The sequence below is a fragment of the Neltuma alba genome, unplaced genomic scaffold, assembly GCF_004799145.2.
Source record: "Neltuma alba isolate B1F8T4 unplaced genomic scaffold, ASM479914v2 tig00003893_pilon, whole genome shotgun sequence".
In the NCBI taxonomy this organism is placed as follows: domain Eukaryota; kingdom Viridiplantae; phylum Streptophyta; class Magnoliopsida; order Fabales; family Fabaceae; genus Neltuma; species Neltuma alba.
The window spans coordinates 427,178-450,690 of record NW_021633470.1 but is presented as its reverse complement, the minus strand read 5'-3'; the positions used below and the strand labels follow the sequence as shown (position 1 = coordinate 450,690).

At 39.3% G+C, this 23,513-nt stretch overlaps 4 protein-coding genes and 1 long non-coding RNA gene across 7 annotated transcripts; 3 read left to right on the top strand and 2 right to left on the bottom strand.

Moving 5' to 3' along the window:
- The first annotated feature begins 1,525 nt into the window (after positions 1-1,525).
- On the top strand, positions 1,526-4,969 carry LOC114742884 (LEAF RUST 10 DISEASE-RESISTANCE LOCUS RECEPTOR-LIKE PROTEIN KINASE-like 1.2). Of its 2 annotated transcripts, none has more exons than XM_028931110.1 (3): positions 1,526-1,771; positions 1,941-2,307; positions 3,614-4,969. In XM_028931110.1, the coding sequence occupies exons 2-3, from the start codon at positions 1,992-1,994 to the stop codon at positions 4,438-4,440; spliced, it is 1,143 nt and encodes a 380-aa protein (XP_028786943.1). In that variant the 5' UTR covers positions 1,526-1,771; positions 1,941-1,991; the 3' UTR covers positions 4,441-4,969. The 2 variants fall into 2 exon arrangements, with proteins under 2 accessions (XP_028786943.1, XP_028786944.1); XM_028931111.1 differs by having other exon boundaries at positions 1,925-2,307.
- A 5,545-nt stretch (positions 4,970-10,514) lies between these two features.
- LOC114742966 (reticulon-like protein B9) lies at positions 10,515-11,705 on the top strand. Its single transcript, XM_028931196.1, has 5 exons — positions 10,515-10,619; positions 10,712-10,892; positions 10,967-11,108; positions 11,198-11,267; positions 11,380-11,705. Exons 1-5 carry the CDS (start codon positions 10,517-10,519, stop codon positions 11,547-11,549), a joined length of 666 nt encoding a protein of 221 aa, XP_028787029.1. The 5' UTR covers positions 10,515-10,516; the 3' UTR covers positions 11,550-11,705.
- A 2,080-nt stretch (positions 11,706-13,785) lies between these two features.
- Positions 13,786-15,138, bottom strand: LOC114742945 (uncharacterized). Its single transcript, XR_003739933.1, has 2 exons — positions 14,976-15,138; positions 13,786-14,489 (listed from the first exon to the last, which is right to left on the bottom strand). It is a non-coding gene; the product is annotated as an uncharacterized LOC114742945 (long non-coding RNA).
- A 1,140-nt stretch (positions 15,139-16,278) lies between these two features.
- Positions 16,279-19,488, top strand: LOC114742803 (uncharacterized RING finger protein ECU07_0330). Of its 2 annotated transcripts, XM_028931015.1 has the most exons (5): positions 16,283-17,301; positions 18,032-18,115; positions 18,529-18,627; positions 18,725-18,871; positions 18,983-19,488. In XM_028931015.1, the coding sequence occupies exons 1-5, from the start codon at positions 16,759-16,761 to the stop codon at positions 19,130-19,132; spliced, it is 1,023 nt and encodes a 340-aa protein (XP_028786848.1). In that variant the 5' UTR covers positions 16,283-16,758; the 3' UTR covers positions 19,133-19,488. The 2 variants fall into 2 exon arrangements, with proteins under 2 accessions (XP_028786849.1, XP_028786848.1); XM_028931016.1 differs by lacking the exon at positions 18,032-18,115 and having other exon boundaries at positions 16,279-17,301.
- Positions 19,489-20,055: 567 nt separating this feature from the next.
- Positions 20,056-22,846, bottom strand: LOC114742825 (UDP-N-acetylglucosamine--N-acetylmuramyl-(pentapeptide) pyrophosphoryl-undecaprenol N-acetylglucosamine transferase). The gene is made up of 4 exons (XM_028931040.1): positions 21,912-22,846; positions 21,675-21,783; positions 20,807-20,942; positions 20,056-20,539 (listed from the first exon to the last, which is right to left on the bottom strand). Exons 1-4 carry the CDS (start codon positions 22,844-22,846, stop codon positions 20,421-20,423), a joined length of 1,299 nt encoding a protein of 432 aa, XP_028786873.1. The 3' UTR covers positions 20,056-20,420.
- Between the last annotated feature and the right edge of the window lie 667 nt (positions 22,847-23,513).

Sequence of the window (23,513 nt, the reverse complement as noted above, 5' to 3'; positions counted from 1 at the left end):
TAAATTGCCAATCATGCTCAAAATAATTAATAATGTATGGAACAAAATAAAGTGGCCTGGGGCATATTCTTTCGTCGTTTTATGAGAAAGAAGAGAGCAACCTAAAAATTTGAGAATCTTAATTTACTGCATCAACTATCCAATGCGCTCTCTATGAATGCAAAAGCTATTTGATTGGCTTTTATGAAAATGACTTTTATCTTTTTTTTCTTTTTTCTTGCCTCCGAAAACGACTTTTATCTTGATCTCAAAGGAACTTCCATAGTATTAAAAAGGTGACGGAAACAACTTTTATTTTCATGGCACGTCAAATGAATTTTCAGAATGTCAAAAGCTCTATTCAAATAGTTCAAAGACGCCCATTTGAAATCTAACCACCGGATGTCGGTGTCTGTATATATATGGGCAAAGGAAAGAAAGGCAGGGAAAATGGGATGGAAAAAATTTGGGCCTTGTTGGACCACTTCGTGTCTTTATTGGGCCTCACTCGGGTGTCAGGCTTTGCGAGGGGGACGGTGGACGAACGCTACCTTCATCATCCATCCATAATTCTTTATGAAGTCTATTATCACATGAGTTATTTACAAAAAGGTCAAGGTGTCTCTAGCACCCGAACTATTTACCCAGGTGCGTTCAGTGGTCTAAAGTAATTTTAGGTGTATCCAGTGTCCTAAACTAATTAAAATGGTGCGTCCATATTCCAGACTAACAGAAATGTTATGTTTAATTGTTACTTTCCTGACTCAGCGTAAAGTTGACTCCAAATATTCTAAATGGCAGACATATGGACATTTGATGTGTATTATTCTTACTCAAAATTGAATTTATTTCCTTCCTCTTCTTCTAAATAAATTGACTTTTGAGTAAGAATAATACACATCGGGTGCCTATGTGTCTGCCATGTAGAATATCTGGGGTCAACTTTAAGCTGAGTCAGGAAAGTAACAGTTAAACATAACATTTTTGTTAACCTGGGATATGAACGCACCATTTTAATTAGTTTAAGACACTGGATGCATCCAAAATTACTTTAGGCCACTGGACCCACCTGGGTAAATAGTTCGGGGTGCTAGACGCACGTTAACCCATCGTAAAAACGCATGTACAATGTATAAAAAAGAAGCCCAGTTTATATAAATTTTTAAGGCTGATACTAGCAAGTAAATCACATATATTAATACTATAAACTATAAAACTTACAACAATTCATAATATTATTTATAAGTTATGTCCGGCTAAAAAAGTATTTACAAGTTACGAACCATAATTTCTTATGTTTTATGTTGTAAGAAATATATGTTTATTCTTTTAATTTTCAACAATGAAAATTTTTAAATACTATTTGCAGAAATTATCTACTGGATGCATAAATAATTTTTAAAAATAGATAAAAATATGGGAGAAGTAGAATTGCGTACATTTTTTTCCGGATATTAGTTAATGATTGACTTCGGTTTCAGCTCCTTTTTCCTCCCACTTCCAGTGCGGCTTCTTCCTTCCTTCCTTCCCGCGTTTCGGCACCATTAAGGGCGTGTTTAGCTTCAAAAGGGGGAAAAAAAGGGTTGAGAATGCTCTTACAAATATCGTCATCTCCCTATACCACAAGAGAAATATCATCAACTTCTGCTAAACGCAGAGCCAGATTATTGGGCTTCGGATTTGCAACTCCTCTCGCTTGTTCTTGCAGAGTTCCTTCTTGATCATCAGAGTTTCTGATTCGTAGAACGAGAACAGGAGTGTTATTGAATACTTACATCGCCTAGTTTCTGAGGTGGGACTCTTTAACTTAACGTCGGTATCGATTCAACTATTTCTTGCCTGTTTATGACTTGGGTTTCTTTGTAAGGACCGAGGAAAAACATTTTTATGTGAATTTGAGTTTGTGATGGATTTCTTCATCTGCCCACTAACTGAGAGCAAATAGAACACAATCCCTTCAGGTCTATTTATTGTCGGGCTAAATGCTGGGGTGCTGGTCATAAGCGGTGCCAATGCCGATCTTCCCCTTTATATCTCAGTGTTTTGTCCCCAGTGTAGGTAAAAACGATGCTTCGACTCCTAAGAAAAGTGATGTAGAGGGTAGTCAAATAGTGAGTGTGAATGTCGAGGTAACAAGCGACCGTTGCAGCCCCGTCCAATCGGTGCCCGTGGTTTCTGGAGCACCGATCAGACATGTTCGATCTGAGGTACTGAGCAGGCACGGCAACAGAAGTAAAATATTAAAGTATTCTGAACTTAAAATAGCAGCCAACAATTTTGACTCCGACAGAGAGCTTGGGAGAGGAAAACATGGGACAGTATACCTTGGTAAGAAAATCACCTGGATCTGAATTTTCAATATTTCTGATATTTACGCAGGGTTTGGACTTGATTCACATATTCATGCATGCTAGGGTTGGGACTGGAGTCATATATTCGTGAATGATGTAATGATTGAAATCTGGTTTAATTAAAATTGTACTTGTTGAGAAAGTGGGAGTGAGCCTCGAAAACAGGGGAGGTTACAAATGAGCAATGAAGAGAGCGTGCCACCATAGTTTTTAAGGCGAAGTACTTTCACTTCATTATATATTAATTATTAAACTTAATTTTATGGAATACGGGATTTTCCACGTGAAATTGAACATCACCCACACTTGGACAGCCTAATAATACTCTTAACCTTTTAGCATCATCGATCATGTTTCTTTCTTCATCTCACAGTGTTGAGTCTATTTGCGGTAAATGCATGAAACCTCCTTCTTTTAATATCTTCTTTTCTTTTTGTGAACTTAAGAGCTTCAATGATTGTGGATTTGGATTTGGATTTGGAGGATAATTGCAGAATATGAAGCTCTGGTACCTTAATTAGGTGAAATGCACAGATTGGATTGTTATCAATTCTTCATGAGGTTTGTTGTAGGGCGTAGAGCTGGTAAAGTGATGAGAAAAATGTTGAACTTAAATTTAGAGAACAGATATTTAGAAAGGCCATGTGCCTCTAATTATAAAGTGCGACCAGATTAGTGGAGGACCGATTGCTGGAAATAAAATGAAATACTGTCTGGATAATGGATAATGAAAGAGCAGCTATATTGGGACAAGGTTTCTTTTAGTGATGGTAAGACGAACTATAGAGGGGAAGTTTAATTCGTGATTTCTATAATTTCAGAAATTGTCCAGTTAAATGAATCGGTACATCACAAAACGGGATTTTGTGCATGACAGGGGAAAAAAGATTTTGATTTATACTATAGAAATACTTTTCGTGACTATGCAGGCTTAACGAAGTGTACGAAACATCAAAACTGAAAGATTTAGGGTTCGGTTACTAGAATTTCGGAGTTTGGTTGTGTACGAGTTCCAATAGAAGTGATTCAATTAAAACTTTCAAATAGGAAGCCTGAGACATCGTATTTTGTCATGAGCTGATCGTGGGGATAATATTTCGATATTTTCAATTCTTAATTATGCCTCTTTAGTAAAACATTATGCATGCTGTGAAAGTCATGTGACAATTTGTCTGTTCTAAGCTGTTGATAGTCTGGCTTCTTCTCTATGGCAACTTAACGAAATAGAGAAATGGATTGTACAAGGTTACACTTAGCTCAATCTTCTTTCCTCAATTTTACAGGAATTCTTAAAGACGGGCATTCTGTTGCAATAAAGCAGTTACACGAAGACAAGTTAAAGGCCCTGAGGTTACATGATGAGCAGCTTCACAGCGAGAAAGTTGAAAATTTCATGAGTGAAGTCTCATTGTTAACTTCTGTGAGCCATGAAAACCTTGTCCAACTGCATGGCTGCGTCTCTTCTCAAAGCAGTGAACTACTTCTAGTGCAAGAATACGTGCCGAAAGGAAATCTTACCAAGTGCCTTCTTGATTCCCTGCTGCAACCCGGTGTACTCCCATGGCATACCCGATTAAATATTGCAATACAAACAGCAAGTGCATTGGCTTATCTCCATTCTCGTAATATAATACATCGTGATGTGAAAACCAGCAATATTCTGCTTGACCACAGTTTCAATGCTAAGGTGGCAGACTATGGATTGTCACACCTCTTCCCACTAGGTGTTACCCATATCACAACTGATCCTGATGGGACTCCAGGTTATATCGATCCGGAGTATTATGAGCATTGCCATCTTTCTGATAAGAGTGATGTATATAGCTATGGAGTTGTGCTGATGGAGCTGATATCATCCCTGCCAGCATTTGGTGAGGAGGATGAACGTCCCTGCCTTTCTGATTATGCCGTCAATAAAATCCGGGGTAGGCAACTTGGGAGCCTTGTAGATCCTGCTCTTGGATTTGAATCAGACGGCTGGATAACTCAAACGATTAGTGCAGTGGCAGACTTGGCATGTAGCTGTTTGCAACGCCACAGAGACAGCAGACCTTCCATGGCTAAAGTTTTGGAGAGGCTCAAGGGCATTCAAAGTACGAGAAACTGCTAGTTCTCTGTCCTGGGTTCCAAATAGTTTGTAAAATTTAAGTCAACAGAACACGTGCTCTGATGATTCTCTTGTGAAGACACAAAAAAGTGAACATTGATATACTATGCTCGTTTCGTTACTTGCTGGGAATATTATTGGTTTTTCGTTATAATGACATACTCTGCTCGTTTCCGTACGCGCTGGCTGCGCCTTACTCGGGCTTGCGTCTGCTCTCGATTTGGGCCTTCCATCTCAGTTACAGAGCCCAACTCTTAGGGCTCTACACGTTAGTTCTCTCAATATTCTCACTGCAGAGTCTTCTTCTTGCATGTTTTGATTTGACATAAAAAAGTATGAAGATATTTAGAGAGAACATTATGGAACTCGAGAGATCATAACATTAGTGATTAGCATTTTTTTTTTTGGGGTCAGTCTTGTTGTCGATGGATTGGTATGCGGTCCGCTTTATTAGCTTCTTTCTTATGGAGTTCCATCTTGCTCCTGCCAATCCCCGAGACTATTTTAATTGTGTAGTATTGATGTCTAATTATTTTCGATGTGTTGTATTTATTGTACTAATCAAATAATCTCGTATGCAAATGCTCCAGGCTTAAACGATTTACGTGGCTATCTGATATTTGATCACTTTAAAGGGAAAAAATGGGTACAGTAAGAGAGGCCGAATAGAAGTCGAATGCATATGAGCCTCAAATATAAGAGGAAAAAGGGGCAGAAGTATCACAACTTTTTTACCGTTTTCTGAAAATGAATCAAATAGAGCTTTTCTTTGGTTGTTCTTAGTCAGCAGAGCTGCCAGAGCACGCTAATCGACAAGGACAATACGGGTGCGGCAATAAAAGGACAGCATGAAAAACTGTGATTTTCTTGCAAAGGCTCCTGGAGAACAGCATTCACATTTTTTTATCAATCACGCTCAAGGCTGAAAAACTTTCACATAATAACAAGTCTGCAACTTTATAGAAGATCTTTGGGAAGCTCGCTGCATTGCTCACCGTGGAGGGCGTGACTATATTTCTCGAACCGTAATCCGTAGGGCCTGTTCATGAAGCTTGCGAGTTGCGACATTATTGAAGATCGGTTACGATCCATCTTCAGATCAGCGAAATCATGCTTACAAGGCTCTGGATCGAAGCAACCTCGCTACAGAGATGCTCCGACTCCGATAGCATATTGATGGGCAGAGAAGAACGGGGGCAATAAATAAAACTTTGGCAATCGAAGATCAATCAGTCAGCTGAGAACTAAGTCGTGTGCATAATCGTTTCGAACAAAACATACGACAGCCTGTTTTTTACTGACATGGTGGACTACACTAAACATTACCAGTAACATGTCTATTCTAACGACTACTATTCACTTCATGGCCTGGGCTTTGTATATTCTGACAATATCTACTTGCATTCTGGGATAATCTAAATCAGATTTCTCGTTCTCTGTTTTAGGTATTCATCCAGAACCTTGACGGCCGCTTCTGTAAGTTCGAGAATTGGAAAGCTGTGACTCAACTTTAACGCTTCTGAATGCTTCTGGTTAAACTTAAAAAGTGAGAGATAGAGACAGGATGATAGGAAATAGTTATAGCGTGACACTGCTTTAAATTATAAATACAATACAGCACTTTGCAACAAGTAATGTAAGATGAGACCACGCCAAGGAACCAAATGCAACGACACAGGACCACAGCATCACATCGGTTACAACTAGTGGTTTTACTTCTAACGAAACGTATATATGACAGACCAAACAGAACATGATATTATCTTCTTCTTCTTCAGATCTCTGGCCATAACACTATGCATCATCGAGACGTATAATGTATGGAGGCAGAGAAAGTCTCGTCTCTTTATGAGTTTTAGCAGCTTGGGAAGGGGGTCCCACAAGTGCTAGCAACTTTCCTTGCATTAGGAGAGTCAACAAACTTCTTGAGGTTAGGGTTCTTGACATATTGGCAGAGGCAAGGTTTCTGTTCCTTGATCTTGGAGCAGCATAGTTGAGATGGAGGAGTCGAAGATGTTATTGCACTCACACATGCGCTCAGCTGTACTGGGCTGCATGTCACTGCCATTGACACTTGGACTTCAGCCACAAGAAGCAGCACCAAAGTGCACAGAGCAATGCTTGATGCTTTCATTTTCAGCCAAGGATCTCTAAGACTTTTAAGATTTGAGCGTGATAATGAGGGGGATGATGAGCTGCTTCTTTGCTGATGTATTTTAGATTCAGCCTCCTCTATTTATAGTGCCAACTTGCGTGAAAATAATGTTTTTTCACACGCAACATTAAATAAAGGTGAAGAAGGGGTGAAAGTAAAGCAATTCTATCTGATGTCATTTATAAGGAAATTAATATATAGAAATGATTTGAAAACGTGGGATGGAAGCATCAGAAGGGAAACAAATAGAGATTTGGCCCACTTCTTAAAAAAGGGGCGAAATTACCTGAGTCCAGAAGTTTAGCGCTTAAAGCTACATTTTATTGAACCAATGAACAGAAAATTGTTTAGATGTGATGTCCAAAAGTTCTGAGTTTTTTCTTTGTCCTTCTACTACATTGATTATAACTCAGTTTCAAGTTTAGAGGTGTGAGGGATTTAAAAAGGTGTCACGACCAATATATTTAAGTGTGTAAGATCTACTAGAAACCTCCCTGTTGATAGAGTTGTGAGCAATGTGGCCTTGAGTCTTGAGTTTTATGAGATCTAATTTTTATTTTTAGAGATTTTCAGAAGTATTAGTGCCTCAAAAGCCAGTATCTAAGTGCATGATATCTCACCTTTCGGTGGAGCCTGAAGGTCAAACCAATTGTAAGAGATCAGTTAGAATTGCCGAAGCCTAATATGTCTCATTTGCTGCAATGATTTCAATTCTTTCCCCGTAGTTTTTTCAAAAGGCGGGGAAAACAAAGGAAAATCAACTTTCCAACCGAATCAGAAAACGAGATATCAGTAGCAAGAAGCGCAAAATAATAATGTAGTCGTTCTTCTCCGACTTTGTTTGGATCTTCTCCAGCTAGCAATGTTTGAAGGCATATTTAACCATCAGAACTTATTTCTAGCACAGGATTCTGAATCTTGTGGTCTTGGAACTAAGGTATATTCTGAATTAAGGAGCTAAAGAGATGATTTGAAACAGGAAAAAAAAAAAATCATTTGCTGGTCTTGCTAATGGGCCCGTTTCTCCCATCTTTATCAACAGCGTGATGACATGAATAATCAAGCACAAGAGATAAAGAAAACTTTTCCCATTTATTTTCCCTATTGTTTTCTCTGTTCCTGTGCATCCAAGGATGATGACCCACCCACCACTCTTTGGACTATGGTGGTGCCTTTCGGCGATTTTGATGTGATATATATGTTCACTTCCTCCAATTATGGTTCTTATTATAACACCACATGCTCTCTTAATGATCAAGACAACAGGCACTAAGAAACTTGTGATCTGTGAGATCCATCTTATAATCATCAATCGTCATGATGCAGCACTATAAAATTTGAGGCTTAGGTAAATGGAGAACATTGTGTGATTAGCCATGTCAAATTATTTCTAAGAAGAAAACTAATTAAGACCGATTTTTCGTATCAAGGCATGTTTCAGAGCTCCAACACAGTAGTGTGGTAAAAATGCTTTCATTTTATCACTTCAAGATTCCTTCAGAAAAAAGAAGGACGCATAGATTTGAAATTCCGAATCTGAAATTTTTATCTAAAGGAGAACTACAAAAGTGGCGACTTTCTCGCATCCAATGCGGCGCCTCATCTTTGAAAGTTTAATTTTTGTTCAGATTTGCAGCATTTATCAATTGACCTCTTGTCTCAGAGGAAGACAAGGCAAATCCAACACCACTTAACAGAGGAAAAGTTTTCTCTTCCTTTTTTCTTTTATTTTCCTTTCTTCCTCTGATGATGGAAAAGCAAGAACATGCTTGAGCATAGCTATGCTGTATGCAATCCAATTTTGTTTAGTTCTCAATTTTCTTAATTTTGATATCTAGAAACGCGTAGCTAGGACATATCATAATTTAGTTGAAAACAGAGGGTACTATGCTTTAAGCCCGTCAAACAGCAACGACGATCATCCACTTGTACAATAATTGATTTGATAAAAGTAAAAGAGAGATAGAATCAGCGTGAATTCACATGCATCATCATTCTTTTTTACTGCATTAAATTGGTCTTATTCTGAGTCAAATTTAAAGTGGTCGTCATCATGCATGCAGCTGCAGCTGTGGGACCTTGATATAATGGTACCTCCTACTTTTGAATCTTCATGCTCACTTGATCATTGATGACTTATCATTGCTCACATTAGTCCATTTTGTCCTGGACCGTGCTGCACAATCATCAGCTCACATATCAATCTGCATTAGCCCAGTCAAGCGCCTCAACTTTTCTTTTTCACAGCATTCATCTCTTTTCTCTTTTCATTTTTTATTTGTCCAGTTTTCTCTTTATTGTTAGTTTCGGAGATAGTAATGGCATCTTGTTTCTGATGTTGATGAAATGTGCAGAAGGTGTGCAGAGACTAGAGAGAGCAAAGTAATAATCAAGAGAGCATGGCTCTAAGTTCTCAGTCAGTCTGCAAAAAGTGAATTAATGTAAATAGTTAGTAATTGATGCTACAGAGGGTTCTCTTGTCTTTCAGAAAAATGGGGAAGAATGAAGATTCTACAAGTACTTGCAATTTGCAGCAATCGTCAGAGAAATGTTGACTTTTGGTCCTTTCTTTTTTCCTTTTGGCAATTATGACTGTCCAACAAAACCTCAAAACTGCACAATGCACACCTTTCTTATTTGGGCATCTGTCCATCCGTTCATTTGCTGCAAAGTTCTTCTATAGAGGGCTCATGAACCATTCCCTTCACACTTTACACTTTCTTAAAGGTGGAAAATCATTCAGTATCCGATAGTATTGGCTGAGTTAGGCCTTAATTGAGAGAGAATTCTTCTGACATATTATTTTAAAGCTACGATGCTTAAATCCAAAACCTTGCTTGAGGGCATTAAGTCTGTTATCTCTCCACCCAACTTTCATTCTCATTTATGCTTTTCTTGGCTCAAGAATTGATGGAAATAGTTGAAATTCTAACCTTCGACGCTTCCACAGATGATTACGGAAATTAGTCCGTCATGAAAGGCCTACGATGCGTTGCAATGGTTGATGATTCTCCCTGGGCCTGTTCTCAAAGTGGGGAATATGTCAAGTTGGGTTTCTGTGTTAATCTTGTCCCGGGATGGGAATCGTTGTGCTTTCAAATTAAGCCCAAAGCTCCAGCACTAGTTAAATAGCTTACATGCTTTTAATTCAATCCCTCGCCAAAAAACACCTTTTTTTTTTTTTTTGCTTTAGCTCTTCCATCGGCAAAACAATAATTAATCACCTTCTTTTATCAAATTGAAAGTTATACTTGAAGGGTCATCTATTTCTCCTGCTAAATAGTTTTAGTAAGAAGACAATTTGATTAATTTGACTTGTTAGTAGTATTATGATTTGAAATATTTAGTTTCATGAGTACGTAATTATTTTTAATTTTTGAAACCCACGCAATGTTTTGCACAGACAGCAAGCTAGTTATTAATAACTTTTACATTTATAAAGAATTAAATAAAAAAATATACGCTGATGCTTAAAGAAGAAGTCAATTCTTATTCTTTGATGGACAAAATAAAAAAAAATATTTTATCTAAGATATTAAAATTAAAATATATTCATAAAATATTGTTTGGTTGTACTTAAATAATGAATAAAGTAAATATCTGTCCAAATCCAAATGTATGGATTTGTAGAATCACTAGTGTGAGAACCAGTGAAATGCTCCATCACTAGTGGACGTGGGGTGAAAAAAATGTGTTCTTTGTTCACTTTCATGGTTGGCACATAGCAGAAGAATGAAGACTAATCCAGAGAAAGATTATGCTCTCGAGTGGTGGCGGGTGTGCTAAGCGATCTTCAGGCTAACCTCCAAGTCATTCCTTACTTTAGTATTCAGCAGAGGATAAGAATCCGCTCTTCTTTCGAAAGAGTACATAGTATAAATATGGACAGAACCAAAAGACCACAACATCGGTTCAAGAGAAATCATGGAGCACAATGCAAATGATTCTGACAATGAGAGTACCACATTACGGGCAAAACTGTTTCAACATGAGAGGCCTATACATGAAGTTCTTGGAGGAGGAAAAGGTACCATTTTTATGTTTACAAGTCTTGAAACATTCACATTAATCATCGTTGGAGTTTTGAGTATTCTGATAAAAGGGCAGCTCCACTTGCAGTGGCTGACGTGTTATTATGGAGGAACAAAAATGTGTCGGGTGTTCTTTTGCTTGGGGTGACAGCAATATGGTTTCTATTTGAGGCTGTTGAATACAATTTTGTGACCCTCCTCTGTCACATTTCCATAACCACGATGCTTCTGCTCTTTATTTGGTCCACACTTGCAGATATCTTAAAATGGTACCTGTTTTACTTTACATGTAAATGAACTCTTCCTATAGCCCCATTTTGCCTAATATTTATTTCATCTTCAGGAGTGGTCCCCAGATCCCAGATATTATTTTACAGGATTCTTTCTTCCAGAACCTCGCTTCCATCAGCCACAGAAGATTAAATCAGTTTATTCAAACATTCCTTTACATTTCTTATGGAAAAGACCTACCACGTTTTTTCCTGGTATCACCATTACCTACGATTTTCCTTCTTTAAACTCCACCAGTAAGTGAATCCCAGATTTTATTTGTCATATAATTTTCATTTTTCAGATCATTGTTTCCCTCTATATCTTGTCGGTGATTGGAACCTACTTCAAATTTGTCAATCTGCTTTGCATCGGTACCAACCTGTCCCCTGTTTGGTTTCTCTGTGTGCATGATTTTATACTGAAAAAGTAAATGTACTACGCGATAACTTTTCTTCGTTTTCTTTGGCGCTGGATGAATACAAGGTTGTCTATGCGTGCAAACGCTGCCTTTTGTGTATGAACGATATGAGCAAGAGATTGACAATCTTGTTGGCGATGTCATGCTAGACCTGAGGAGAAAATATAGAAAGTTTGAGAAGAAATATCTCAGCAAAATTCCCAGAGGGCCAGTGAAGGAGAAGAAAAACAGATAAACTTAGCTACACAATGTTGAGTCACTTCCGCGGTGTGTCGGAGTTATAATATGAATAATACGGTGATCAATGTACACTACAACTGCACTGCTATGTATATACCCGCATATGTTCAGAATATCAATTTTAATGTCCAATGCAATTCTGAGGTGTAGATTTGATTTGGATATTTTCTTTGAGGAAAAGATGAGTAAACCTGCATTGACTATAAATAACACGTAATTGATGACGAATGACGTGGACACGTCACGCCTGACATGAGAAAGATATTTGATTTCAGATCAGAAGAAAAGCTCTTCATGTCTGTCTGAGCCAATAATGGGGGATCACTAAGAAAATCCATATGGATATGGAAACTAGAGGCGTGCTTTGTGTCTGTGATGCTGAACAGGAAAGGAATCGAAGTCATGTATGGAGTAAAAACAAAATAATCCATTTTATTAATCAAGAACGACAAGAGTACAAGAGTCTTCTAGTATGATACTACTTCCGGTCTTAATTATAAAACTCATTTATAATTTACAAACAAGGTCTTATAATTAAGACCGAAAGTAGTAATTCTTAAGAATTTTTCAGAAAGGACCGACAAGTGATCAAGCTTTCTGCAAAGCAAGTGGAACCGCCCCAGCAGCGGTGTTTTGTTCTGCTTTTGATCTTTTGTTGGGAAGAAGCAGCCTTGGAGGCTCCCCATAACTGCCAAAATTGGGTTAGTTTCTTTGGTTCAATTGAAACATGAATGCCAATAGAATGGTTCACTGGTCTCACCACATTCGTCCACGGAACCAGAGATTCCACTGTCACCAAAAATTGACACACCGCAGGTCACGTTAGCTCCCAATAGTCATTGCTTGCGCTTTTATAGATATTATCCGTATACTCCCACCAATTCTGGAACAGGAGCCCAGGAAGAGAGATATGGAGTAAGACTCTACTTACATGAGTATCATACACATCTTTTCTCCGATGATTTTGGTTGTCAAAACTCTTCCTTTTACCATTAGCGAAAAGATAATAACACATGGAGTTTAACCTTCTAAAAGATTGAATTTTTGCTATTTAACCTCTTGAATATTTCTATATAATCTGTACGTACTCGTTTTTAATATATTATAATTCAAATGATTCAAAGAGCCTGAACTCTCTCGGAATTAAGAAGTAAAAATCAAAGCCAAAAGGTATTCAACAGCAGAGAGAATGTTTTTGTTGAAAAATATTGACTTGAGGTCTATAAAGTTATAGCTGTGGGATGTGGGCTGCTCACCCCAGAAGGAGCGAGGCTAGAGGGAAAAGAAGTAAGGAGGGAGAGATCTCTACAGAAAAGGGGGGAAAAAACAAAGAAAGGAAGAAAGGAGGGAGAGATGGTTAGGGAATGGAGAGGGGTGACCGATTTGGATGCGAAAAATCTTGGTTTTCTTGGCAATGCAACTAAAACACTATTGATAGATTTGGTCACTTTGTCCACGTTGTCAGCTATAATCTGGTCTTGTGCAGATGGTGCCTCCAAAGAGAAAACTTCTGCAGCAGATTCAGAAACTTATGCAGCCGGATGTACCGCCGGCTGCGGCGCTGCATGTGGTGCATGAACATCTCCCCCCCCCCCCCAAAAAAAAGGCGCCCTTTACAGCTGACTACTTTCCTTCTTCTCCCTGTAACCATGTAGTTTTGCAGTCAATTATTGTTGGAGACTTGTAATTGAACATTCTGATCTCAAGTAAGCTTCCTTTTGCCGCCCCTTCACGTCACTCTGGCTTGTCCTATCGTGTAGACTTTATTATTCAGCAAGACTTCTTTTCCGTTTTTTGGTAACCAAGCTTGAACAGCCAAAATAATGTTCAGTTCACGGCATGAGATTCCGTGACCTTTCTTCCGTTCTGCCACAAATCTCACACGCAAATCCTCGTTTCTTCTTTTGGGTTTGTAAAACAAAATTTACTTGAATGCATCCTTTTTTATACGAATTGCAGAGATATTCGTGCCTTTTGATTTAACATCTTCAAATGACTGGGTGGAAATCCTGCAAGAGATCGGTCATATTTCTGCTGTAAGCTTCTCATGCTCAGGAAGATGCCGAGTGACGGAACTATTGCCTATGTTTCCCCATATAATAAAATTTTGAGCACTGCGCTTAATCAGTTTACAATTGAAAAACGAACAAACCATCTAAAAAGCCAAGAATCTCAATTTCTCACTTGCACCTGCATCTGATTACCGAGCAATAGGTGGCTTTGTCTAAAAGTTTTTTATACTTAAAAATAAAATGCCTTCTTTCAAACGATCATCCGAGGCCAAGACCAGAACTTTTTCATATTACATGAGCAGGTTGCATATTTCTGATATGATATCCGATATTCCATAGCATTAATTAACATGCCTTGTGAAAAAGGTGGTTCTGAATTTACAGCTGATTCAGGCCCCCCAAAAAAAAAAAAAATTGACTGCTAACAAAATAATGTAGAAAAACAAAAACATGAAGAATAGGGTTGTTCGGGGTTCAGATCGAGCTTGACCGAGCTGCAGCTCACTAGTAATACGAAAATGGATATGCCTGTTCAATCTCCGCAAACACCAGACTTAACCTTTCCATATGCAACATCAGAATCAATGTCAGAAAACGAAGAGTAGTCTGCAGAACTCCTATGTCTTGATCCACTGCAAACCCAGTACCACGCTCGCCGCAACGCTTGATGACAGATTTTGCAAGGAAGCTTGATGCAACATACAACAGATAGAGGGCAGCATACGCACAGCAAACAACAACTACACAGGAATTCAATCATTTTTTCTTTGCATTTGGGTCCTTCCTGCTGAGGAGAGAGCAAATTGTAGGCCCTTGCGTTCCCGCAATCATGCCTTCTATTGTAGGATTTTGCACATTCTTTGTCCCCAAGCACCAGTCTGCTTCCCATTTTTCAATATGGGATACATCCAAGGAGTTGATTCCTGCAGACAGGATGAAGCACTTGAAATATCTGTTGAGGATGACGACAACGTGCAACCTTTGCTTCTGTGGTGTGGCTGTGAAAGTTTGCAAAGGAATCTTTCTAGGAGAGCTTTTTATGCAAGTTTACTTTCAGTTCATTGGATAACAAAATTTTAGCGAAGAACATTATAGTTTAAAGCTTCTTCTTTTCTTACCAAGGGAAAAAAAAAGGGGTTTCTTCTTTTCCTTTATTTTATCATAAAGGAATCTTATCTATAACAGCATAACAAGGCAAATATGCTTTCCGCGTTCCAAAATTTGCAAAAGATAAATCAAGTTGGGAATTGACAGAACGCGAAGCAAAGCTCCACATGTATCTCTTTCTCCCACACGACCAAGAGAGCAAAAGCAGAGACTGGAGGCAGGATTTTATGAGGAAACTTTGGAGTGACAGAATTATGAACCCAAATTAACAAATCCGGAACAGGTTAGGAATGCTTTGTCACCGTATTGTTCTTGTTAAGGCCTCTCTGGTTTCTGCGGTGAAGAGCCGAAATTAGACTACTTGAGGACCGCGACTTGGGCGTGCTTCGTATCTATGCGCTGATTCATAGTATTCCCATATAATAAGATCATATAGCGCGCTGAGTCGAGCTGTTTTTAACATAATCGTTCCCCAAAGATGATGAGCAACGAAACTAATTCGAGTACAAGACCAGAATTTAATATTTACTTAGTTCGCTTGGTAGATTGGCTTTGCACAGTATTTAAGAAACACCTAAAAGTATTAATTAATTGTTGAGGTATGATTGGTATTGGAAAAAAAATGCTTTGTCTGGTGAAAGAGGCAAAGTCTACGTCTTTTTCTTTTTTTTACCGGGATTGAGGCAAGACAGTGGACGGAAATTAATAGACCGAACCTGTGAAATGTGATGGATGCTGGATTGAAGGAGTGGCCCAACCATGCCGAATTCACTATAATAATGTTAATCAACTCAAATCTTAGTAATTCCCTACTGCTGACTCCCAAGATTTTTAAGCGTCGAGATAAAAGCTCGGATAATATGTTTGAGTATGCAGACAATCTTGGCCAGCTAGCCCTCTTTCCTACCATTCAGCCACTGCTTATGTCGCTTTCATTATTATTGTTATTAACCCCTAAAGGTCTTTGGCTTTAAACAATCAATGGGAAATTCACTTTATAAGATATCGCGTGCCAACTAGGGTGATAGATAACGCATGGAACAAAAATAATCATCATGCAATGGAATAGTACAATGAGGCTCCAAGATTAATCACGAGGTGAGAAAAGGGCTCGGCTGAGGAGAAAGGTGGTTAACCGATCAAAATAAAGGGGGGGAAATACAATATAAATCTAACTACATGGCGCCCACAGCCCAGAGTTAGATTATGATGTGTTATCTCTTTGGCGTCTTTTGATAATTTAGGAACGACTGGGATGAAAATTAAGACCTTACACGATCTCAATTAATTCTGCGATAACATAGGAGAGTGTAGTAAGCTTGCAACTGTATCTGCAAATCTATGCATCTTCTCTGTCACGGCTCGCACATCTCCTATTGGCATCCTCTAGGTAACTTCTAAATTAGTTTTTAAAATTTTGATGAGAATCAAATCATTTTAAACGTCAATATTATAATTTCCGTATTTTCATGGTCTTTACGTCTCTTTATCCTCACAACGGTAAAGCTGAAGGGTGGTTGCAAGAGAAGAGAGGAAGCAGGGGTCCGGGAATGAGTGGAGCTTTTGTGTTTGTATGCTTTTATTAAATGGGAAGACATTCCTGAGGCAAAATTATGCTGTCCGTTGGGGGAAGCATGGTATGATCCCGATGCTCTTATGATCTTTGACCGTATGATTTTGTGGTGGTGGGACCCCCAGGCCCAAAATCTGACATCGCTCACTGTTACTTTAATATGACGCCCTTGTTTGCTTCTTGTTCCCCATTCAGGCCTCACGCTGCTACGTCCGATCCGAATACATTTCCGTCTTTTCTTTTCTTCGACAACTTCTCTCTCAGTGCAGCTGACAATTTCTGCACAGAGACGGAGTACCATTCCGGCAACAAGCCAGGGCTGAGCCCCACCTAACAACCCCAAAAGATAAAGCAACATCCCCATTCATTTCAAACTCAACCTATTCCACACTACTCGTAGTATTTTCATGCCGCATCTCTCGTGTTCCCGCGTTATCTGCAAAACTTAAACCACTCTCATTCGTTCCCTCCTTTCGTCTTCAACTTCTCTCTCTACCCCCATTCTCTAAGCCATGCCTGATGCAACAGCGGCTTCAGAATCACAGCACATCAAATGCCCAAGGCCCAGGACCCAATTCGCACATCTCATTTCCCTGACAGATCCCAACCAACAAACCCCTTCCCTGCGCCAATCCACTCGCTGCAAACCCACCATTTCCTCTATCCTCTCTGCCTCCTCCCACGACACTTCCGGTGAAACCGCACCACCCAGCCTTAACGCCAATAAGAAGAAGACCAATTTCTCCGCGGCAGCCTTGAGAGGATTCGGATGCACTGCGGGAGCCTCGCGGCAGGTATCGCTGCCGGCGGTCATTCGGACATCGGCTGATTGGCAACAAACCAAAGCCAGAAAAAAGAAGCACAAGAGGAATGGTGCCAACAACAGTATGAGCGGTCAAGGCGTTCTTGATGGTTCAAATCCTGGTTCCATTAGTTGTGCTGATCTTCAAGATGCTTGGTGTGGCCCTGGAATTGGGTTTTCGGCGGATGTTGCGTCCCCTGCGGATTGTGTTGTCGCCAGGAAGAATGGCCCTACCAGAGGGAGCCACAGGGAGGTATTCTGCGTATTCCCCTATCTTCCTCCTTTTTAATCTTTGATTAAGTCAGCAGTAAATCTCCTTTCGATCCGATTGTGTAATTCTCCTTCGTTCAATATGTTGCTCATGTATAGATTTCATTTTTATCTTTATCTTGTTTGTTTGAGCTTGTAACCGGTAAATTTCATCCCACGTAGTCATCACACTCACACTCGACTCGGCTATGATTCTCTTTCTTGATTTTGGATGTTTGCTAACAGAGAGGGACTGATCTTTTTTATTTAATTTTGCTTTTCACCCGAGGCCCAAAGACGACAAAATTGAAAATCATTCCGTATGGGCCACACACCTGATCTTTCAATTTCAAAGTCAGTTTTTTTTTTAAAAAATATATATATACATAATTTTATAATTAAGTTGACTAATTAAAACTTCTATGAAGTGTGCGAACGTCTGATTAGTTATAAGAAGACACCTAATGATTAAAAAACCGACTTTTCATTTTTACTGGGGCTGTATGATCATATATAGACATGCCTCTCCTTGAAACCTAATGCGTGCACGCATTTCATAATCAAGGCGCATACGGAAGAACTGGTTCTGGATTATTAGTGCAATTAATCTAGTAGTTGGAGTGGATAAAGCCACTCTCGTATCAGTCATTATATACCTAATCATTTTGTTTGATATACTATCATTTTGCCTTGTATTGGAGCCTAACGGAGCTTCGTCATCATAATATTGTCAGCCATTCACGGGTCGCCCTCGGTCTTCTGGGACTGCTGGATCCTATCGCCATGTTCCACTTCCTCCCTCCCATAACTTTGCTGGGGTTGGTTCCCTCTCCTCCATTCTTTTCCTTTTTAATTGCTGTGGACATTGATCACTCTGCTTTTCCATCACATAATGGTTTTTTGATTTTAATCCAATATGATTCTCCGTAAGGGCGGGGTAGATTGTGCCATGACTGAGGGCTATTTCTCGTAAATTTAGACAACAATACCAACAATTAGGAGATCTAATACTAAGTGTCTAGGCTTATTATTTTGCGTCTTTTCCTGTCCTCGTTGCAGATCAATATGCACCGGAAAAGAGGGGTGGTTTAGGGGAATTCATGAATTAGATATTACGATAGAAACATATAAATAGTTGCGTCATATTTTGTTCATAATACTTTTGAGTTCATAACTTATCAAACCTTGAGTTGTGTGTCTTTGATTATTTGGTTGCTGCTGGCCAATGAAGATGATGCTGCTACAAGGAAATCTGCTAATGGGGGGAAGATTGAATTCTCGCGACCACTATAGAGACTGGAGACTTGATGTTGATAACATGTCTTATGAGGTGAATTTCCTTTTCCTGTTAAATCTGTCAGATATTTCCTCTGAGCAATTTATATGCCGTCCACTTATGTCAAAATCTGTTTTTTTTTGGGCGACAGCAATTGCTGGAGCTTGGTGAAAGAATTGGTTATGTAAACACTGGACTTAAAGAAGATGAGGTAGGACGTTACATCAGGAAATATAAGCTTTCCAAGTTCAATGAGACATCAAAACGTCAACTTGGCAACAGGTGCAGCATTTGTCAGGTGAGCTTATTATTAGAATTAAGTTCCTGATTTAATGGTTTGTCGCATTGCTCTACTTTTATGAATGCATCAAGGACTTGATATTTCATCCATATTGCTTGCCGTGCACAGGAAGAATACGAAGCCGATGATGAGGTGGGAAGGCTAAGTTGTGAACACGACTATCACTTTCAGTGTTTAAAGCAATGGCTCGCACAGAAGAATTGCTGCCCAGTGTGTAAGCAAGAAGTTGCTCGTCGTCACTCCGTGGCCAAGTCCTGAATTTTTCTTGTTTTTAAAATAAATTTTTGGGCTTTTGGACGGCTGCTTCCTCTGTATAGCATTTCATCTCCAGTATAAGCTAGAATTACTTTTTTTCCCCGTCAATTTTCATTCCATCCTTTGCATGGAAAACGCACTTTTCCATAATTGGACACTCCTGTAAGGTGATGATAGGATTTTTGTTCAGGGAGCTGTGAATTGCTCATTTGGTGGTGTGTTTGGTAATCGAACTATCTTATTCCTTAGTTCGTTCAATTAGAAGGGGAGCGGTTGCTGTATTCCTCTATATTTGTTTTGGGTTGGGCCTTATGGGGTTGTTATCATATAGAAAGCATAATAAATGGTTTTACGGGCCACTCCCGAAGAGTCTCAATTCCGTGCGATAACATTATTATCGTCTGTCTAAGAGTGAGCGACTCAAGCAAAGGGATGAAAGACACGAAAGATTCGGAAGTAATAAAGGACTCGAATGTCATCAATAAAAGAAAAAAAAGGGGATCAGAAGTAGATTTAAACCGAAACCGATGAATTAATAATTTAATATTGCGTGTGTGTGAGGTAACTTCCTCAGGAGTAAAATCAATCAATAATGGCACGCACCGCTGCATCAGAGGGGTCTCCGATTTCCTTTGTGAATTGGCTGTTCGTGTCAACCACAAGTCGTTATAGTGGTACCCTTCACACTTGCATATGTGTTTAATTATACTCCTTCAGTCCTAAATAGAAAACCCTTATATAGTGTATATAAAGGTTTTATATTTATGACAGAAGGAGTATAAAAAAAAGTTCTTCATCATCTGATGTCTGATGTGATGAATGATTTTACAAATAGGAACGGCATAGCAATATTCACTTAAGCCATACTAAACCGTATTTTCTTTTGGGAGGAGACGAATCACTCCAAGTACATACGCATGCTGGGGCCAAAAACATGCAAGAGTCATGCCATATTCATGCCTAAACAAAATTAATAAACCTGAATACTGTAAACAGAAAACCATAACCTCAAACTACTATCCCTGTCTAAAGAAAGATGCTGCCTGCGTAAACCTTCTAGCTCTGTAATTCAAACTGGGTGTCACCGTCTTCTCCATAAAAGGCCAGCACGGCTTTCTTTTTCAGCCTCATAGCACTCCAAACAATTTAAGCCGTCTAGTTCTAGATCAGCACCAGGGCTGTCGTTATGCGGGTAGTTTCAGTGATTATCTTGTCCCACGTGCACAAACTGGGGACTTGCGTTCATCGCTTGGCAGGAAATCACGCCCAAAGTCAAATTTGGTGCCGTGTCTTATTCTTCTGTCGGAAGATTTACAAGAGAGAGAATGTGCTTCGCGATCTCAGTGGAGGCATTAGGATTTGCAGCCTTCAGAGCCCTTTCAGACATTCCTTTCATCCTCCTCTCATCACCTGTCCAAGCATTGCAGATTTACGCACCAGTCATGAAAATAATGTACAAGAGTAGAAAAGGGGGAACATTTTACTTTCTTTAAGACTCAAGTTTTTATACAGCTATCTATGTAACAATTTCCACTCTTCCTTCAAATTGTGAAAGCCATAATAAACAGACTCTGATAGCATTCCAATTACAATGCATCTTCATAGATATTTTTAGGACTTAAAAACCAAGGATTAAAAAAATAATAAAATAAGAGTTGGGCGGTGAAGACAGCATACTTAAAATCTGTTCAATCGCAATTGCGAGTGTACTTGAATCGAGTTCATCCTCTGTTATAAATGATGCCCCAGCTAGTTCTGCCATCAAGGAAGCATTTTTGAACTGATGCCCCTCAGAAACATTTGGGGATGGTATCTACAAAACAATAATAGAAAATAAGGTCCGTATTTTCTTTTGTCCAAACATCAAATCCAACCAAAAAAGAAAGTAATGGGATCATCTACAGAATCAAAATAGATGCACAATGGCTAGCTAAAACAGCCAAAAAAAATATATAAAAAAAAAAAAAAAAGAAAAAAAGAAACAGGGGGACTGAAGAAACGAAAAGTTATTTGTGTGCCTGCACTATAATTATTTTATGCCATTATTGAAATGCATAGGAACAAGTGGCCAAAAAAATAAGAAAGGAAAAAGAGCACAAAAGCCCTGTTCAGTTCAGCACCACATAGATTGTAACTTAATGTCTGAAACTAAAAGTAATATGGAAAAGGCAACAGCTGGATAGTTTGGTACCATTATTTAATATCACGTCTATTGAGTAGAGTTCTTTTTTTATTCAATTACAATTATCTGATATCTTGTACTAGTAGGCCAATTTCAAGTATTGTTGGTCAAACTGTTTTTGTTCAGCATTGGATCTAAGTCTAGCAAATCTCCTGCACTCAGGGATGCAAATGACAATAACTGAACCCATCTATGAGACTTTTAGATGAACTAGGTGTGTCCTAAGGAATCAAACCTATCACCTTAAATTAACTGAAATATTGATTCACCAATGAAACTATTTATATAATCCATTGTGAAATGCAAGCATAAACGGGAAAAAATAAAGAAATGCAAAAAGGAAAAAAAGGTTATCAGAGCTACCAGGATAGATGGTTTTCCCGTGGCCAAGATTTCATAGCACGTTAATGCACCTGCTCTAGAAACAACAAGGTCCGCAGCTGCATATGCCAAATCCATACGATGCATGAACCTTCAATAGGAAAGGCAGAATACCTCAGAAAGGTCTTTCACATGATATCCATTCGTCGCCGGAACCAAGGCATGATAATTGCAGATACATAAGCATAAAGAAATCCATAGAATAGAAAGATCACTTACGGTTTGAGGTACAAACGTGGATGACTTTTAACTAGGCTGTCCATTTCATCATAAGCTTCAATGCCCGTTTGCCATATGACGTACAAGCTATTGTTTCCTCTCAGCATCTGAGAGCACAAGTTGAGCATTGCAATATTAATAGCATGGGCACCAAAAGACCCACCGAGAACTAATAAAACCTTCGCTTTAGAATCTCCTATGTTCTCAGAACCTGGAAAAAAATGTGACCTCGCGGCTGCCTTGGAACCATGTTTCCTCAACGACAATCTCACCGGGTTTCCACATACCACACATTTGTTTCTCGGGAAGCTATCAATTGTGGAGTTAAAGGCAACAAATATCACGTCAGCAAGTAAAGAAAGAATCGAATTCTCTATAACCGGAACCGAATTCTGTTCTTGGATAACAAGCTTTATGCCTTTAAGCTTGGCAGCAAGGCATACTGGAAAAGAAACAAACCCGCCAGTCCCAACAACTACGTGGGGTTTAAAGTCTCTCAACTTTCGAGAGCATTCCACCAAAGATTTGACCAAGTAACAAGGGAGAAAGACGTTTTGGGGGCCAATCGAAGGGCGAGCAAATCTGACGGAAGGAACAGATGCGAAACTGTACCCGGCAGATGGAACTGCAATGCTTTCCATGCTATTAGGGGCACCGATAAAGAGGATTTCGCAAGAGGGATTCGTCATTTTGAGCTCCTCTGCAATGGCCACTGCGGGATATATGTGGCCGCCGGTGCCGCCGGCAGCGAAGACCACACGAAGATTGTCATTCTGGGCGGTTGCAGCTTGGTTGTGAGGTTGTTTTAAGGATAAGCAGCAGAAGGTCGCAAGGTTTCTGTGATGCATAGCGAGCACTGTAGATGGCGGAGAAGATAATGGTGATGAAGTCGAGAACTTGGGAAAGGGTGAGGGGTGGGAAATGATGGTTGCCATTAACGCAGAGATTGAACTGCTCATAGAAATGTGAGTGGACTGATAAAGTTGCGAACTTGCAGAACTGGGTAGGCGCTCAAGACAACAACCATCATAGTGTCATGAACGAAAGGGGAAAAAGCCATTTGGATTTTTAAGAATTTGGTGAGGGAGACGGTTGAGGCTGACAGCAAACTGAACTACACATGAAAACCAGGGGATTGTGGCGCGTGCATTGAATTTGAATGCGCGTTATCGTTTTTGTAATTTTTCCAGGTGCCTCGCTCGCCCTTATCTCTCTGTACAAATGTCCCTTGAATCAGCATTTCTCTTGCAACCAGAATTTCTTAAGATAGTTTGACTTATAGATGCAATTTAAGTCGTTGCTTGTTTGTCGTTCAGAAAAATGCAAATTAGCTGGCTCAGCCTCGATTCCCTCGAACCCTCTCAAATGCTACCTATCCCGAGCTCGACTTAACCAGCGTACAAAATATTGTATGCGCACGTGCGTATATTATATCGTCAGATCTTAAATCGCAGCTACTTCTTATTGGGCGCGATGCATACATGCATTTTGCTAGATTCCTTTTTATGCCACACATATAATAATACAGTGGGGTTGTGATGGATTTCAAGGACTAGCCTTTCCTTATGTATTCAACTAATTTGCCGCATTATCTTTTGCCAA

Bases quoted from the DNA above. Each gene is read 5' to 3' on its own strand.
- LOC114742966 (XM_028931196.1), top strand. From the start codon at position 10,517: ATGGAGCACAATGCAAATGATTCTGACAATGAGAGTACCACATTACGG. The intron at 10,620-10,711 runs GTACCATTTTTA...CTCCACTTGCAG, and splicing joins AGTTCTTGGAGGAGGAAAAG to TGGCTGACGTGTTATTATGG. The intron at 11,268-11,379 runs GTACCAACCTGT...GATGAATACAAG, and splicing joins TGTCAATCTGCTTTGCATCG to GTTGTCTATGCGTGCAAACG.
- LOC114742803 (XM_028931015.1), top strand. From the start codon at position 16,759: ATGCCTGATGCAACAGCGGCTTCAGAATCACAGCACATCAAATGCCCA. The intron at 17,302-18,031 runs GTATTCTGCGTA...TAATATTGTCAG, and splicing joins CCAGAGGGAGCCACAGGGAG to CCATTCACGGGTCGCCCTCG. The intron at 18,116-18,528 runs GTTGGTTCCCTC...TGGCCAATGAAG, and splicing joins CCTCCCATAACTTTGCTGGG to ATGATGCTGCTACAAGGAAA.
- LOC114742825 (XM_028931040.1), bottom strand. From the start codon at position 22,846: ATGGCAACCATCATTTCCCACCCCTCACCCTTTCCCAAGTTCTCGACT. The intron at 20,943-21,674 runs GTAGCTCTGATA...ATTGTTTTGTAG, and splicing joins CGGGAAAACCATCTATCCTG to ATACCATCCCCAAATGTTTC. The intron at 20,540-20,806 runs GTATGCTGTCTT...ATGCTTGGACAG, and splicing joins TGCGATTGAACAGATTTTAA to GTGATGAGAGGAGGATGAAA.
- LOC114742884 (XM_028931110.1), top strand. From the start codon at position 1,992: ATGCCGATCTTCCCCTTTATATCTCAGTGTTTTGTCCCCAGTGTAGGT. The intron at 2,308-3,613 runs GTAAGAAAATCA...TCAATTTTACAG, and splicing joins ACATGGGACAGTATACCTTG to GAATTCTTAAAGACGGGCAT.